Consider the following 16,947-nt stretch of genomic DNA (forward strand, 5'->3'; position numbering starts at 1 on the left):
CTATGAATTATCTTACCTGCATCCAACAGCACTACTTTAAAAAGCCTTATATTTGAGACATGGGAACAAATAAATAATTCTTTATATCTATAACATAACAAATGTTTAAAAAAAAGTTGAGTAAGTACATATATTTAACAAAAAATATGTACTAGTAGTATTTTAACATACAAAATTATCAGTAGCTTTGTGTACGTGTTTCTTTTAATGAGTTAAAAAGTTCATTGTTAATGATGAGTTTAAAGTGAATTAGGATTTTACGAACAATATTCACTATGATGGATCCTTACATTTTTGTGCCAAAGTTACTCAATAAACATTTTGCTAAAAAGAGATAAAAAGCCTTCCTTTTGTTCACATATTGAGGCTTACCTCAAACAGAATCTTGTATTTTAAATATTTAAGAAGGGACATTTTTCTATTCCATTATAAGGCATGTTAACCACTATAGCTATTTTGAGAACTTGTCTTTCGTATTTATATAGTTGATCCTTCAGGATTATCGTCTAATGGTAGATAACACCTAGCTACAAATGCACATTACTTAAACTGGTTTTGCAATACAGCTATGCAGTGCATAATGACATTTCAGTAAACAAGGGATGGCATATATGATGGTGGCCCATAGATTCCTACTGCCTAGTGGCATCTTGATGATCTTGACCCTGAGTAGGCCTAGGCTAATTTGTAAGTTTATGTCTTCGTTTTTAACAAAAAAAAAAAGAAGGTATAAGTGAAAAAAGAAAGAACTTTTAAAATAGAAAAAAGCTTATGGAATAAAGATTATAAAGATAATATCTTTCTACATCTGTTCAATGTGTTTGTGTTTTAAGCTAAGTGTTACTACAAAAGAATCAAAAAGTTTTTTAAAATTTAAGTTATTATAAAATAAAGTTACAGCAAAATAAGATTATTGAAGAGAAATTTAAAAAATAAATTTAGTATAGCCTAAGTGTACAGTGTTCATAAAGTCCACTGTAGTGTACAGTAATGTCCTAGGTCTTCACGTTCACTCACTGAACACTCACTGACTCATCCAGAGCAATCTCCAGTCCTGCAAACTCCATTCAAACCAAGTGCCCTATACAGATATACCATTTTTAATCTTTTATATTGTATTTTTACTGCACCTTTTCTATGTTTAGATACACAAATACTTAACATTATAACTGTGTATAACATTCAGTACAGTAACATGCTGTATAGGTTTATAGCCTGCAAGCAATAGCTAGACCACATAACCTAGGTATGTACAATGCTCTACCATCTAGGTTTGTGTAGATACTCTATGATGTTTACAGAATGACAAAATAGCCCAATGACACATTTCTCAGAAATGTATCCCCACTGTTAAGTGACATATGATGTAATTATGATCTTCAATAATGACAGATTTTTAAAAAGTAGGGCACAGACATGGTTATCAGCTTCCTCACACATCTCTTTTTTCGACCCCAACCTGAAACCACCACAGCTTGAGATATAAGCTCAACAGGGCAAAGCTACACACTTTGTAGTCACTTACACCACTCTAACAACCAAAAGAAGAAAACGAAACTCCACCTAATTTACTCCCTGGAATAGGAATAGAGAAGGTAACCAAGAATAAATTCATCTAAATATTCCTTTTGTTAAAGCCTGTCCTTTGTTTCCACATAATCTGTAAGTGAAAACTATCAAAATGGTTCATTCAAAAAAGCTTCTACTATTAACAAAGCATAACAATATAAATTTATGCTGCTGTGCATAAAGAACATTATCCAAATTTTCTACTGAGTAGCCAGGAGAAATTTAATGAAAATGAAACAATATGGTTATTGACTACAGAAATAATACCTTTTTGGAGAAAAAAATATATACTTACTTAGTCAGCTGCCCTTTATTCTTATTGTTATCAACTCCATTATAAGTCACAGCTGCAAGTTTTCTGCTTCTGTAGTTCTCGTAGTGGACATTATTAGTAACATCTTTCAAGTCCTGCATGTGTGTTCTGTCATAAACAAACAGCAAGAGTTTGCTTCTATTAATAGCTAGGGGGAAAAAAGCTTAAAAAGTTTTAATATAAATTCAAAATTTTACCAAAACAAAAATTTCAGATTTAAAATGAACAAAAGACTATTGTTAAAGAAGGTGGCATTCATCTGTTTTCATTTACACTCAAAGTAGACCAACAAAAAATAAGCTAACTTGACACCAAATTTAGATTCCAATGAGATTTTAAGACCTATAAATCCCCCAAAACAGTTACTGAAGGATGACCTTTCTATGAAAGAGTATTCATCTTTATATTATCTATTTAAATACCAGACAAGAGAGTGCAGATTAGCTACTAAGGAAGCTCATAAAATCTAAAAGAAACTGCCTTTTAGCAATATTACTAAGGTAATATATGAGTTTTTATTAATACATAATAATAAATTTCAGATCACATATCAAGTCATTTTCAAATAAGGAAATTTTAGAGTAATTTTCTGTTTCTTCAAACTGTCTAGTGAATGTGGTATTTCAGTTAAACAAATTTTTGCTTACAGCATTTCTACCATATACAAAATCAATATATATGAGATAAGTCTACAATACATATGAGATGATGTCATCATTATTTAATAATTCAAGACACTGAAGATACCCTTAGCTGCTCTATGGATATCCTTTACCAGTGTAGTGTTCTTGGATATATACATGGTGTGGCAATACCATATTGTCAGTCCTCTCTCTTCTCATCATCCATTCTATCTCAAACTTCCTATATCTCCCATTATTCATCTTCACCACTTTACTAAAACTCCCTTCTGCGAGACAAACACAAAGGTGTATTGTTGGCTGGGCACGTTGGCTCACGCCTGTAATCCCAGCACTTTGAGAGGCCGGGGCGGGCAGATTGCTTGAGTTCAGGGGTTCGAGACCAGCCTGGCCAACATGGCGGAACCCCATCTCTACTAAAAATACAAAAATCAGCTGGGCGTGGTGGCAGGCACCTGTAATCCCAGCTACTTGGGAGGCTGAAGAAGGAGAATTGCTTGAACCCAGGAAGTGGAGGTTGCAGTGAGCCAAGATCGCACACTGCACTCCATCCTGAGTACATGAGCAAGACACCGTCTTAAAAAGAAAAAGTGTATTGTTGTACTGTTTTTATCATTCCTTACATCCAGAAAACCTTTACTGTTACTTCACAATCCAGTTTCTTGAATCTCCCCCTTTGTGAATAAAATGTGATATTCAATTACTCTGATTCATTTCGTACTGACACTTCCATGCAATTCTCTGATAGTTCACTCCCCTTAGTGCTAAGTCTGGTTTTTCCAAAAATCTCATCTCCCAGACTCTGTCCCTCAATAAATTCACGTTCTCTTATAGCCACAATAGTTACTTCTAAAGCTCTACCACTCCACTTTAGGCAAGTCAGGCAGCTCCCTACTCCTGGCATTATCTGGTGGTTGACACTGAACAGTTCATGCTAATTTGTCAATCTCTCGTCAAAGACTTCAACTGCTTTGGAAACCTTTTTCCCAGCCTTGACATCAAAGCATTCCAACCATGACCACTTTCTCCTTGGTTGTCATTCATTTTTGGTACAAGTATACGTCACAGGTGACATCATATCTCTTCAACTGTAAGCTCCCCTTTATAAGGAACATGCCATTACCTTTTGTGTCCCAATGCAGATAGCAGATGATAGGAATTTTAACAGTATTCATAACTCAAGATTGAAGCTGAGATATGATAAACACTTTTTGGAACCAGTTTCTCTAAGTGGAGAATAATAACAAACACCTATGCCAATATAAAACAATGTTTATGTAATTTTTCTTTTCCTTTTTTTTTTTTTTTGATACAGGGTCTCACTCTGTCGCCCAGGCTGGATGGAACGCAGTGGCACGATCTCAGCTCACTACAACCTCTGCCTTTCAGGCTCAAACCATCCTCCCACCTCAGCCTCCTGAGTAGCTGGGACTACAGGCATGCACCACCACGCCCAACTATTTTTTGTATTTTTAGCAGAGACGAGGTTTCACTGTGTTGCACAGGCCAGTCTTGAACTCCTGAGCTCAAGCAATTCTCCCACCTTGGCCTCCCAAAATGCTGGGATTACAGGTGTGAACTACTGCACCTGGCCTAATTTTATTTATTATATATTACATATCATCACTGCATCACTGAAAAATCATTAAAGGTCCTAAGGAAGAAAACTTACATGAAATGTTAGCATGAGTTTGTAAAATAAAAGGTGAATTTAGTGATTGTTAAGTTATTTTTGTTAGTGTCATCTAACATTTTAGATAATGAATAATTTTTCTTTTCACTAAAATCACTAAAGTCTTCAATATGACTACATAATTCTGATTTTTTCAGGTTATGAAAGTCTTTATTTCCATTTAATTAAATATGCTCTATCGTTTTATGATTCAACCCACTCCTCCATTCTCAAAATAATTTGTTAATTGGCAATACAGTTTCCCCAGTTTCAGGAATTTGTCTCTTCCATTTCCCATTGCTGATACCATAACTTTCTGTTCTCCTTTTGTCTTCTTTCCCCATTTGATTTCGGAAACACCCATCTCCACACCCTGAAAATATTTGTATAGTTTTCCTCCTTTCCATCGTCTTCCTTGGTTTGCCTGGAGTAAGTCAGTTCTCTTAATTAGCAAGAGAACTTCTTTGAACTTGTCTCTTTCTTAGAAGCAATCACTATTCCTTTGACCTGCAAGATTTCAATTATTTGGGATTTACAGACATCTGTAATATTGGTATTGGTATTGTATTTCCTTCCTTCAAGTATTTATTAAATATCCACTAGATGACTTTGTCTTAAAGACATGAGCTAAATTAAATATACATCTTTTTAATAATAACTTTAGAATTTTTAGGCATAAAAGTCTTGCTGCTCTGCTGTATTAAATCTTCCTGCAGGCATGGTCAATTTGCTCTGTAATGCTTATACTAGGGAGGTCCCTCACTAGCTGCCAGGCTGTGAACCTTCGAATATTCAAAGTAGCCTCTGGGCTGGGTGGGTGTGGTGGCTCAAACCTGTAATCCCAGCACTGTGGGAGGCCGAGGCAGGCGGCTCATTTGAGGTCAGGAGTTTGAGACCAGCCTGGCCAACATGGTGAAACCCTGTCTACTAAAAATACAAAAATTAGCCAGGTGTAGTGGCGCATGCCTATAATCCCAGCTACTCAGGAAGTTGAGGCAGGAGAATTACTTGAACCTGGGTGGAGGTTGCAGTGAGCCAAAATCGTGCCACTGCACTCCAGCCTGGGCAAGAGAGTGAGACTCCATCTCAACACAGCAGCCTCTGGCTCAGTATAGCTTTCCCCTCTACAGTGCTTTAGGTATGTAGGCAATTATTGATTGTATGCTTTTAAAATACACAAGAAAAAGTTACAGAATGCCACCGTGTCAAGCACTGGGCAAGTACCATAGAAGATTTAAAAACAAGAGGAATGCAATGGTAATTAGTATTTATTAAACATTCTCTACTTATATACTGTCATAGCAGATTATATTATTAATATGTATTCTTTTGAAGTCACACCTTAAGAATGGAAGAGGAAGGGAATAGTTCATAATAGAGCCTGAAGTGTTGTATTCTCAAAACCCAGAGGATGACTTTCTCGTGCATTTGCTCTTCTCCACTAAGTGAGGCCTGGCAACCCCAACTGCTGAATCAACCCTATCATGTAGTTCCTACCAAGAACACCTGCTCCTTTGAAAATAAAGATCAATCACATGCCATTTATTTAATTTCAAAATTCACTCTCACCTCTATTTCTTGAGGTAGCAGTTTGACTCTCTTAAATTTTCCCCCTCACTTCTCACCTTGAGAATGACCTTCTTGTTATTCCATGATTTCCAACTATTATCCATATTTATGTAACTACCTTTCTTTACACAGCAAAAGAGATTCTTATGTTTTGGGAAAGTGGGTAGAGGTATGAAAATTAATAGATATCAACTTAACACAGACATCTAAAACTGAAGGTTAAAAAGAGTATGTGGTAAAGGCGTAGAGAAGCAAGAGAGAAAAGTGGGAAATGTGGAGCGAGGTAGGGAGAGGAATGAATGTGTCTCAACATGAAAACAGTGAGGATCATTTTGATGCCCTTTCTGTTCCTTGTCTACTAACATCTCTAGTCCTATTACCCTTTTTCTTCATGATTTCCTCTCTGCTGCTGCTTTTCTAATTCATTAGTAAGAGATCCTCTTTACCAGTCCTGGTCCTCTAATCAGGATGGCCTCGATGTCCTGTTCCCATAGGCTTTCCTTCTCTTTCAGCAGGTGTGCAAGACACAATTTAGGGATTTCTCACCTGGTAGGAAGACTGGTTTTGTTCACTATGTTCCAGTATATAAAATGTGCCCTATTCACCAGCTACCGGGCTGTGCACCTTTTAACATTCAAATTCTAGCTTTGGACTCAAAAACTAGCCTTCTCTTATATAGTTTTCACAAGGTTTTCACATTAAGAAAAAAGAGCCTCGTCTACTTCACTTTCCATAGTTATTTCAGTATTAAATCTCAACACAAAGTATAATGATAAAGAGACTAATTTTCCTATGTATCCCTAGACAAATTATTTTGCAACTTTTGCTCATGACTTCAAAACCTTGGAGAAAGAATCATCTACACGTAGTGTTTACTTCATTGCTAGACTGAAGATATAAATTTAAATTAGCTACATTTATAGAAGGCAAAAAGTAAATCTGTCCAACTCTTACTTAGGGAAAGAAAATCTTATGCTATTTCCATCATTGCTTGCACTTACCTTATCAACATATTTCTTAGGATTGTAAAATCACAATGTTCACCATTTTCAACTGTAAGAAAAAAACAGACCGCATACATTATATTTCCACTAAACCTAGTCTTTTCAAAAACTATTTCACAGGAACTTGGGGCGTAAAAAACAAGGAGAGGAAATGCAAAACAGATCAATTTTTTTGAGATTTAACACTAACATAGTACTCAATGTAAGGGCATGACAGAGAAGTGTACTCTATTATTGCCTTATTGTAGTTTAATCCTCAGAAATAGATATGTAAACCTAACAAATGAGCTCTCCAGAAACAACTTTGAAATTCTGAAAGGGGAAATCATGTATTTTCTTATTACAGGTAAAAAATATATTTATTCTATAATACATTTAAAAAATTCAGTGGTGTGAGTAAAGGGAGAATCACTTTAGAAAAAATCTTAAGGTAACCAAAATGAAAAAGGGAGCCAAAAACTTTAAGGTTCTTTACTTATTATTATTTTTAAAGAAATTTATTACATTATTTTTAAAGAATGTATCACAAATAGGAATATTACTTGGGAGTAGAGGGGTAAACTACAAAAGAGAGATGCAAATCAATTTCTCCGGGGCGTATTTTTAAGGGGTAATTTCTAAAGCCTCAGCTCAGCAACTGAAAGTTGCCTGGGCATGATAGAGAGAGCTGGGAACAAGGTACACAAGGTACACGGGTCACTGATGGGAAAATTGCCAATAAGGACAGTTACTTGAAACAATATCCTAAAAATTATTGTTCGAAATAAACCAGGGGCAGCGGTGTGTGCTTATAGTGACGTGATGTGGGAGGAGCATGATGTGGGAGGATCACTTTGAGCTCAGGAGTTTGAGACCAGTTGGGCAACATAGCAAGACCTTGTCTCTTAAAAAAAAAAAAAAAACAAAGTTCAAAAATAATAGCAACAAACAGCTAAAACAATCAAGTCTCAAGTTTGGTTTCAGCTTACTATAATACAGAAGATTAAATATCAGATTAAACCAATACAATAAACCTATTGCCAAGAGGAAGGACTTCTGAGGCTTGGTGTTATAACTAAGATTTTATTGGTATTTAAAACTCCTTACTTAACCCTTAATAATTTAAGATAGCAGGTTAAAAAATAAAAAAACTCCTTACAAAACTAGTAAAGAGGATCTCTTATTAATGAAATTTTTTTACTCTAAATATGCGATATCAAAAAGTGCAACTTTTGCACTGAGGAAAGAAGACTGTGAATGTTTTAACTGGGCTTACAAATTTCTTCAATCATTCTTGAGGATCCATGACCATCTGACATTCCGATAAAAGTGACTGGCCTTCTCTCCAAAATGTTTGATTCCAGGAGGTTTATTAGATTCCCTGGGAGCAAACTTTGGGCCCCAGGTAAAGCACCCCTGAATTTTAGGTATGTTTTCAAATATGAAAACAGAAATAGACTTAATGATGGAGGCAGGATGCCAGCCAGGGTGGGGCAAGTTGAGTATCTCTTATTTGAAATGCTTGGGACCAGAAGTATTTTGAATTTTTTTGGAATTCTGGAATATCTGTGTTATACTTACTGGTCAAGCATCCTTAATCCAAAAATCCAAAATTCAGAATGCTCCCATGAGCGCTTCCTTTGAGCAGCATGTCAGTGCTCAAAACGTTTTAGATTTTGGAGCAATTCACATTTTGAATTTTCTCTTTAAGAATGTTCAACCTATACTACAACTTTAGGACTTAACACATATTGCCTGACTTGGTAGGATACAGGTTTGAAAAATATCAATGTACTTAAAGAGGAAAATGAGACTACAAGAACCTGAAATGAGTATTATCCTTGAAAATCTAGACTATATCAATACAGTATGCATATTGTACTACTTACTACAAATACAATTTTAATCAGTTTTGAGATCTTATAGAAAGTCATTCACTGAAGAAAATCTTACCTTCAGCAACACCCCAAGGATACTGCCTTCCTCTGACCCTTTTGCCATTAACTTCAATGATAGTATTACTACCTACCACAGCAAGAGGTAAACGGTCCTATAAAACAAAGTATTCTTGTTCAAATACATCTCTGCAGTCTTCACAAATTCAAGAATAAAAAAAGCTACATTACTCAACAGGTTAGCCAAAAAAAAAAAAAAATTTACTTTCAATAGTTTCTGCATTAGTTTTTATAGGCCATTTAACAAATATTTAGTAAACTGCCATCACATGGTATTGCCACCAAGGTAAACAATAAATAAAATTAAATTTTCTCTTTATTGTTAAGAATATTCCTGGTCAAATTATTTACTAAAAATCACTACAGAAAGTTGTCCCACACCTGGGAGGGATAAAAGGTAAAAAATATATTGGCATTTGGGGAAAAAAAGGGGGGGCTAATGACTAGCCTGCCTACTTGATCACAAACCAACTATAACAGTACCTAAAGCAGGTAATAGTATATTTGTTAAGCTCTAACTTTGGAACTTCAAATCCTGGTGACTGGATTTGTGTTCATCCATGTATAGCCCTTCACAATTCTGTGGCTCCCAGGAATATCTAAGCAGCTATTTTATACAACTGCAGAAATTCTTCACAGGCAATGTATAAGAATTTCATTATTCCAAGATATTTGCCTACATAATGCCATTATTCAGTATACCATTTTTAGGGCCAAAGTACGTAGAAAACCATGAAAAAATACAGAAAATATGTTGATGTGAATTTTTGGTTGTTTTTTATTGTTTTTAATTGAAACATAATTGTACACATCTGTGGGGTACAGTATGGTATTCTGACACCTTTATACAAATATGCAATGACTGAATTAGGGTAATTAGCATATTTATCAACTCAAACTTATTTTTCTGTATTGGGAACATTCATAATCCTCTTCTAGCTATCTGAAAATATAGACTAAATTACTGTTAACTACAGCCACCCTACAATGCTACAGAACACGAGAACTTATTCCTCCTATCTAGCTGTAATTTTGGTTGACTTTTATAGAGACAAAATAAATACATTTTTGTCTGGCAATTAAAACACAACAGAATGAATTCTCTCCTTTCTCATCACTTGTTTTTTAAGAGAGAAAAAAATTACATAATATGAAAGCCACTTAATTAAACACAATTTGAAATAAGAATTGTGTTATTCACCTCAGTAGTTTATACAATTCCTTATTATATATACTAGCTAATCTTCAAAGTTAATTATAAAGTTGAATTCAACATTAAATATCCCTAGGCATTTTGTAAGCCAACTACTTAAAACACTGATACTTTTGATCTTTCCTGTGGACGTTGTAGTATGTTTTTAAGGCCTCAGATTACTTTAGTGTATGTACAGGGATGAACCTACCTTTATCTTTTTAACAAGTTTATTTTCTTCTTCATCATCTGTTTCTGGAAATTCATATATTTTAATTTTATGTTCTTGGATTTCTTTCATTATCTAAAATGGAAGAAGTAGTCAGCAAAAGAGCACCATACATAATTAGTACATTAGTCTTATGTTCATTACATGCTTCTTCGATTCCTATATGGGTCCTTGGTTCCATATCCTTTACTGTTTAACGATGCAAAATTGTAATCTAAAATTAAAGTACTATGCTAGTCTTTTTTTTTTTTTTAACTGTAAAGTTGATATATAAACACCAAATCCAATTACTTCCAAGTGTTAAAATCATATCGCTATCATACCAGAAGAGTTCCAAAAATGATGTAAAACTCCGGAAACTGATTTCTCTGATTTCCACAATAATGACTTTAGGTCATTTATTTACAATGCCTGAGATTCTTCCTTTAGATATAAATTCCCAAGTATCTTATTTAGTTGAATAAACAGGGCTAAACTCACCTAAAATTTTTAGTGGAATCTGGCAAAAGTAAGGTAAAACTAAGTACAGCACTGCTCCCTGCATATTCATCAGAAAAATCCTTGCATGTACATGTGCATACACACAAATTGAGGAGCAACAGGTATAAGATTAGGGAAGCACACAGGGAGAAAACACACCCTAGAAATTAAGAAGCTCAATAATTAATAAGGAGAATGCAGAAAACTAAAGAAGACAACTTATTAATAACATCAGAAATGACCTAGTTCAAATCAAATTATCATGTCCAAAATTACTCCAAATTCTAAACAGAATACAGACATCCAAATAATTTTCAACTACCTATCCTTATTTGAACTCATAACAAACCAATGGCTAATATACCTAAACCTAGCTTCCCTGCCTATACTTATATTTTGGTGCGACTTTCTTGGCAAGGGTTCCCAGCAGCTATAAAAGGACCCTGAACAAATTGTGTTACATGGTTACTATACTAGACAGAAGTAAACAGAAGTAAAATTGTCACTGAAAAAAATAGGACCACACATCTTTTACAATTAGGGTATGTACCTATATTTAAAAAAAAAAAAAAAAAGAATAAACGAGGAATTGACAAACACATGATGAAGAGAAAAACGAATAATAGTAGCTAGCTCTAAAAGCAGTGGTTTTAGTCAGAGGTTGTATATTAAAATGACCTGAGTACAACCACCAGGATGTGACCAATTTGAAAGAAGAAGTCACTTCATATTCATCTTTTTTACCGTTATCAGTAAAAATCCAAATCGAAATACACGATAAACAAAAAGAAATGTATTATATGATAGTACTTGAAACTTAGAAATAGCACATAAAAATAAAATGGGAATGGGTAAGTGTAAAACAGAAAAATACTAGATACAGTAAAAACTATGCACTAAAACTTTCTGAAAATTAATATGAATTTAGCATAACTTCAAACCAAATTTTAACAGGCTTTTTGTAACAGGTTTCAAGGTATTCTGAAATTCATATTGAAAAAGGTGAAAAAATATTTTGTTACAATAGGACTACATGGACAATAGAGATAATTACAATCTATTTTTAAATATTACAAAAAGTTGCTGTGGTTTAAACAATATACTACTGGCCTTTGGACTACCGGAATAGAGAAAGGTTCCAGAATTGACCCTACATTTCATAAAATGTAATATATAACGAACCAAACACAATTAAATTAGAAATGTGTGTGACTGTGTAACTCAATATTATTGAGACAACTAGACATGAGTCTAGAAAAACCGTTTAGTGGTCTTCTAGCTAGCTCAGTCATACAGCATGAGACTCAATCTTAGGGTCGTAGGTTTGAACAATAACTTAAACTATAAATATCCCATAAAGTGCACTGAAAACAAAATTAGGATATATGCAGCAAAAGAGAAAATAGAAAAAATATTGTGAAAATGAGAGAGAACTAAATACCCAGAATAAAAAGAACCCATATCAATAAATACGGGTAATACCAAGTACTACTGGTCAAAAAGACAAAGGATTTGAACAGATGTTTACAAAAAGGGGGAAAAAAAAACAACTTCGTTTTTAAAATGTTCAGCCTTTCTGGAAAATAAAAGGAAAAGACAAAGAAACGATTAGGTACCACTTCATTCCAAAAAAGTTTTCAAAATAAAAATAATAATACTGGCAAAGTCACAGTGAAACAGATGTACGCTTTATAAAACAAATTTGTATTATTGGGAAAGCACCACGACAAAATGGGGAGTGGGGAGATAAAGACCCATAAAAACAATCACAGCCTCCGCTTCCTGGGAATTCATTCTAAGAAAATAATTCAAAAGAAAAAAATTCTAAAGAGTATGGGAAGAAATTGTCTGTGTGGGGGTGTTATTACAGAACACTTAAAACAGCCATATTTAAAAACTGACAAAGGCAGAAGATGGAAGAGTTATTTTTAATACAGTATAAATGACAATGTAGTAAAGCGGTAAGAGGAACGGATTGCAACACATTATACTAAAAATACTAAAAACTGCAAATTATGAGAATGGTATAAGAAACCTGGGTTAACACATCCTGCTCACCTGTTTTTTAAACTGTTGGCATTCCTCTGGTGTGAGTGTGTCTGCTTTGGCAATAAGTGGGATGATATTCACTTTTTCATGCAAACGCTTCATAAACTCAATATCCAATGGTTTAAGTCTGAAATACACAGTATTTAATTAATATGACTGAATTGATCAGTTTGGGAGAACAAGATTCTTCACATCCCCAATGCTAGTTAAATACAATGTAACTACTTTACTTACTTATCAGAAACACTCTGAAGATGTATTAGGCCAGCAAAAGTTAGGTAGAACAGGACTTCAAGAAGCATTGGAGTGGCTAAGGCTTTGACTCCTGCCCTTGAACCCTGGTCACAGGGTTTTGGCCCTAAAGAGGAATTGGAAAAACCAGAAAGGCTCCTAATAGAATTTCCTAGAATTATCTCTATATTTATTACTCAAAATTTACAAGGTTTTAAAATTTTATTTTTTTATTTAATTTTTTAAGACAGGGTCTCACTCTGTTGCCCTGGGTGGAGTGCAGTGGTGTAACCTCAGCTCACTGCAACCCACCTCCCAGGCTCAGATCCTCCCACCTCAGCCTCCTGAGTAGCTGGGACTACAGGTGCGCACCACCATGCCTGCCTATTTTTTGTATTTTTTGTAGACACAGTGCCTCGCCAGGTTGCCCAGGCTGGAGGATTTTTTAAAAATGAAAAATGGTAGTCCTCTTTCAACTCTACATTCAGTTCTTGCGACCAACTATCTTTCTCTGACAAGATGCTCACAAGATAATCTTCAACATCCCTTTTATTCATTACAATCTGGCTGCTGCCTCTAGTTTGCCTCTGTACTTTCAAGAAGGTGACTAAATACTTCTATCATGGTACTTACCATTACTTATTCTCTCACAAGCTCTTCTTTCTTAGGATACTTTTCAGGATCCTCTTAGTAAGCTAGTCCCTTAAGAAGTACATTCTTTAGAATTCCCTACCAGGCTTTCTCTTCTTACTCTACATTCAGTACAATTATTATGACTACAATAGATTTCAATTATCTTCAATTGGTCAATTGACTTCCAAATCTTCATATACAGCTCATATCTCACTGTTAAGTTCCAGATTTGTGTTTACCCAGTGGATATGCTACCTGGGTGTTCCATGGGCTCCTTAAAATCAAAAGCTCATCTGAACCCCCATTTTCCCTCTTCTATGCTTCCTATCTCAGTGAATGGCACTACAATCTTCCCAATTACTCAAGTGTGAAACCTAGGATTCTTCCCCTCCTCTAATCCTATTCCATATATAGTATGTGCATAGATGTGTGTGTGTATGATGTATGTATATCTCCATTTCCATTACTTTAGTCTAGGCCACCAAGACCTTTGGAATGAATAACTACAATACAAATCATCCGTACTGAAGTCAGAGTGGTCTTTCTAAATCCAAATCTTATAGAGTTATGACCTGACCAAAAATCTTATTAAAGGCCAGATGCCTTAACTAGAATGGCCTATGAAGCTTGTGAAGACAGATTCTCAAGCTAACCTCATATCTTAGCATTCCTGGCCTTTCTTTCGCCTCCTACTTCCAATGTGCCAGCCTTTTTGAATTTCTTACAATTCCTTGAAAACATCATACTTTGACATCTGGCCACAGGCTACTACCTTGGCTGGAACACCCTCCATTCTCATCCTCCTTCTCCTTGGCCTGGCTAATTCCTATTCATCCTTTAGGATACTGGCTTATGATCCAATTTCCACTGGAAATCCTTCTCTAACCTAAGACTAGGCATATTTCTATGTGGTAACAACACTTAATGTGCCGTACCGTAAATGCCTGCCTGCATACAGATGGGTCCTCATTAACTATAGTTCCACTTAACAATTTTTCAACTTTTTGATAGTGTGCAAGCAATACACATAGAATAGAAACCATACAACCATTCTGTTTTTTTTACTTTCAGTACAGTATTAAATAAATTACATGAGATATTCAACACATTATTATAAAATAGGTTTTATGTTAGATGAAATAAATGTAGGCTATGCAATTAAACATATCTTCAACTTATGATGGGTTTATGTAACCCTGTCCCAAGTTGAGGAGCATCTGTATTTGTTTCTCCCATCTTCTCACTGAAATACCCTCTACAGTCAGGGCCTTATCTCAATTCATCTGTATCCTCAGCACCCAGCGTGGTATCTAACACTCCAGAAGGTGCCCAAATATTTGTTGACAAAAAAAGTAAGCTACTGTGATTTTCCTTATGTCCTTTAGTAATTCTAAATGAGAACCAAAGTCCTCAAATCTGGAATATACTGTGGACTAAATAAAGTTGAATGTTTCACAAGAATAAATGAAGACACTAGAAATATTTTGCAAAGGACTACCATTCTAAAGTGGTATTCCTTAACTTTTATAAAAACATGAGAAAAATGAAATAAAGGTCTCATTCTGTTAATAATTTTATTGACTAATACTAATAATTGAATTGCCTGACATTTTAAAATGAAGAAAGAGAAACATACATATTAAAATTGGGGGGGGATTGGCCGGGCGCGGTGGCTCACGCTTGTAATCCCAGCACTTTGGGAGGCCGAGGCGGGTGGATCCCGAGGTCAGGAGATCGAGACCACGGTGAAACCCCGTCTCTACTAAAAATACAAAAAATTAGCCGGGCGTGGTGGCGGGCGCCTGTAGTCCCAGCTACTCGGAGAGGCTGAGGCAGGAGAATGGCGTGAACTCGGGAGGCGGAGCTTGCAGTGAGCCGAGATTGCGCCACTGCACTCCAGCCTGGGTGACAGAGCGAGATTCCGTCTCAAAAAAAAAAAAAAAAAAAAAATTGGGGGGGATTAGGGCCCTAAGACTAATAAGATAGTCCAGTCCTTTTTACTAACAAAGATTACTGTATATACTTTACTGTGGTAGTAAGGCTGACAGGCAGAAAGACAGAGACAGTGAGGGGGAGAAAGCAAACATGGAGAATTAAGATAGCTGCCTCCTATTCTAATTCTCCTTGTCTTAAATTCCCTGAACATTGACATTGGCATTCAGAGAATAGGGAGCACAATGAAAAAAGTGTGTGTAGATGGAATAACACTGTTTATATTATCTGTAAACTGTGTTCTTGCCTCACTAGTGTTAACTAAAAGAACCTATTCATTTTTATTATTTTTTTGACAGGGTCTTGCTCTGTCACCCAGGCTGGAGTGCAGTGGTGTAGTCATAGCTCACCATAGTCTCCAATTCTTCCACTTTGTCTCCTGAGTAGCTAGGACTACAGAGTGTGCCCCCATGCCCAACTAATTTTTTTTTTTTTTTAGTTTCACTCTTATTGCCCAGTCTGGAGTGCAGTGGCACAATCTTGGCTCACTGCAACCTCCGCCTCCTGGGTTCAAGCAATTCTCCTGCCTCAGCCTCCTGAGTAGCTGGGATTACAGGCATCCACCACCAAGCCCGGCTAATTTTTGTATTTTTAGTAGAGACAAGGTTTCACCATGTTGGCCAGGCTGGTCTTGAACTCCTGACCTCAGGTGAGCCACCTGCCTCAGCCTCTCAAAGTGCTAGAATTACAGGTGTGAGCCACTGCGCCCAGCCTTAACTTTTTAATTTTTTGTAGAGATGGGATCTCACTATGTTGCCTAGTCTGTGGCCTCGAGCAATCCTCCTGCCTTGGTCCCCAAAGTGCTGGGATTACAGGTGTAAGCCACTGCATCTGGCCTGAACCTATCCATTTTTGAAAAAAAATTTAAATTTTGCTTCTTTTCATTAATCATTACATAAAACACTAAATATAAATGCCATGAAATATTCAATCTCAGATTTCTAAATTGTTATGGTTTTTCAATTTATACTCATGACAAATTTAAACTGCTGCTACCTCATTAAGCTGTTATGTCAGATATAAGCCTGCTTATTAATCTAGTGACAAAAAAGCAGAGTTCAGTTAATCTAAAATTTTAGTAACTCTTAAGGGCATTTAATATAAACTATTAAAATCCAAATAACACGATTTTATACTTAAATGCAAAACAATACTTGCTGAATATTTATTACAATATCCCAATTTCTAGAAAGAAAGATATTTAAAAATAAACATGACAAGGAAATTAGGGAAGTCAACTTCTTAAATATAACCAAAGGGTCGAAGAATATTTAAGTCAGTTTAAAATTAAACTTTAGGAAAGAAGGTTAACCTTGTAAAAGTCCCATTAAATTTCAGAAGCCTACAAAATGTCAGCAACAGAAAACATTTAGTTCAAACGTATATTACATTCTGGTTGAATTTTTTCCTCTGTCCATTTAGTTTTATATTGGCTGGTC

The 16,947-nt window shown here is 35.4% G+C and overlaps 1 protein-coding gene across 3 annotated transcripts in view; it reads right to left on the reverse strand.

The window, feature by feature from the left end:
• Positions 1-16,947, reverse strand: part of SEPTIN7 (septin 7) — a 102,718-nt gene that overhangs the window by 12,632 nt on the left and 73,139 nt on the right. For all 3 annotated transcript variants that reach the window (XM_058445737.1, XM_032758325.2, XM_058445744.1), the window contains 5 exons: positions 12,662-12,779; positions 10,106-10,198; positions 8,701-8,797; positions 6,766-6,817; positions 1,865-1,990 (listed from right to left, as the gene is read on the reverse strand). In XM_058445737.1, the coding sequence (XP_058301720.1) occupies positions 1,865-1,990; positions 6,766-6,817; positions 8,701-8,797; positions 10,106-10,198; positions 12,662-12,779 (486 nt within the window). The remainder of the gene's footprint in view (positions 1-1,864; positions 1,991-6,765; positions 6,818-8,700; positions 8,798-10,105; positions 10,199-12,661; positions 12,780-16,947) is intronic.

The sequence above is a fragment of the Hylobates moloch genome, unplaced genomic scaffold, assembly GCF_009828535.3.
Source record: "Hylobates moloch isolate HMO894 unplaced genomic scaffold, HMol_V3 SCAFFOLD_1, whole genome shotgun sequence".
Classification (NCBI taxonomy): domain Eukaryota; kingdom Metazoa; phylum Chordata; class Mammalia; order Primates; family Hylobatidae; genus Hylobates; species Hylobates moloch.